Source organism: Phoca vitulina, unplaced genomic scaffold (genome assembly GCF_004348235.1).
Source record: "Phoca vitulina isolate PV1807 unplaced genomic scaffold, GSC_HSeal_1.0 scaffold1058, whole genome shotgun sequence".
NCBI classification, from domain to species: Eukaryota; Metazoa; Chordata; class Mammalia; order Carnivora; family Phocidae; genus Phoca; species Phoca vitulina.
In genome coordinates this window covers 1-1483 of record NW_022590745.1, presented here as the reverse complement: position 1 = coordinate 1483, position 1483 = coordinate 1, and the positions used below count along the sequence as shown (strand labels likewise).

The 1483-nt window shown below is 44.3% G+C and overlaps 1 protein-coding gene across 1 annotated transcript; it reads left to right on the top strand.

Annotated features, from left to right (window-relative positions):
• The first annotated feature begins 312 nt into the window (after positions 1 to 312).
• On the top strand, positions 313 to 1242 carry LOC116629465 (olfactory receptor 1A1-like). The gene has a single exon (XM_032399750.1). The coding sequence runs from the start codon at positions 313 to 315 to the stop codon at positions 1240 to 1242; it is 930 nt and encodes a 309-aa protein (XP_032255641.1).
• The last annotated feature ends 241 nt before the right edge of the window (positions 1243 to 1483 follow it).

The window sequence follows — 1483 nt, the reverse complement described above, 5'->3', positions numbered from 1 at the left end:
GCAATACTGTCATCTCTATTAAGTTGTAAGGTGCTACAGAGCAGAGACTACGTCATATATAACTAAATGGATAAATTGTTTTTCACATATTTATAGTTTTTCCACAAAACCTAACAAAGTTTCTAGCACATGGAAATTAGGTACACTGACAAACAGGGATTTCCCCTGCAATTTATTGGATTTAGCACACCTAAGTATAGACACAACAACCACAGGGGTCAAAAGTGATGGTTTAGGAAGACCATTACACACAGTAACTTTAGTCATAATTCTGGATTCCTCTCCTCTTTCTGCTGAAGGATCCATGAGAGGATGAGAGGAGACAACGAATCCTTTACCCTTGGTTTCATTCTCCTGGGAGTCAGTGGTCAGCAGCAACAGGAAGACTTCTTCTTCGTCCTCTTCCTGTTCATTTACCCCATCACATTGATTGGAAATCTGCTCATCATCTTGGCCATTCGCTCTGACATTCGCCTTCACAACCCCATGTATTTTTTCCTTGCCAGTCTCTCCTTTGTTGACATCCTCTTCTCCTCTGTAACCATCCCTAAAATGCTAGCCAACCATGTCTTAGGCAGCAAAGCCATCTCCTTTAGGGGATGCCTAGCACAGATGTATTTCATGATTGGCATGGCTAACACAGATAGCTATATCTTGGCTGTGATGGCATATGATCGTGCTGTGGCCATCAGCCGCCCACTTCATTACACAACAATTATGAGCCCACGGACTTGTGTCCTCCTGGGTGTTGGGCCTTGGGTGGTTGGAAACACCAATGCCCTCCCCCACACTCTGCTCACAGCTAGTCTGTCCTTCTGTGGCAACAAGGAAGTAGCCAACTTCTACTGTGACATTGCCTCTTTACTCAAGCTGTCCTGTTCTGACATCCACTTTAATGTGAAGATGATGTACCTAGGCGTTGGTGTTTTCTCTGCGCCATTACTATGCATCATCATCTCCTATGTCCGGGTCTTTTCCACAGTCTTACAGGTTCCATCCACCAAGGGTGTGCTCAAAGCCTTCTCTACCTGTGGTTCCCACCTCACAGTTGTTTCTCTGTATTATGGGACAGTCATGGGCATGTATTTCCGCCCTCTTACTAGTTACAGCCTAAAGGATGCAGTGATAACTGTGATGTACATCGCAGTGACCCCAATGTTAAATCCTTTCATCTACAGTCTGAGAAACCGAGACATGAAGGCTGCCCTGGGGAAACTCTTCAGCAAAAGACTCTCCTCATAACCAATATGAGGTCATACTGGAGAGTCAATTGGAGTCACCAATTAGGATGCACTTGAAAATTCAGCCCCAATGTCCTCCCCTTCCAAGGAGCCACCTTTGTTCTTTCCAGCCACCGAATTCCTCTTCTTGGAAATCTTCTAACAGTTACATGAGACTTCCTATTGAGATTGTTGATATGTACACGTTATTATTCCTTTTACAGCAAAGGAATATTGGGATCATGTCCCAGTTATGCTACTGA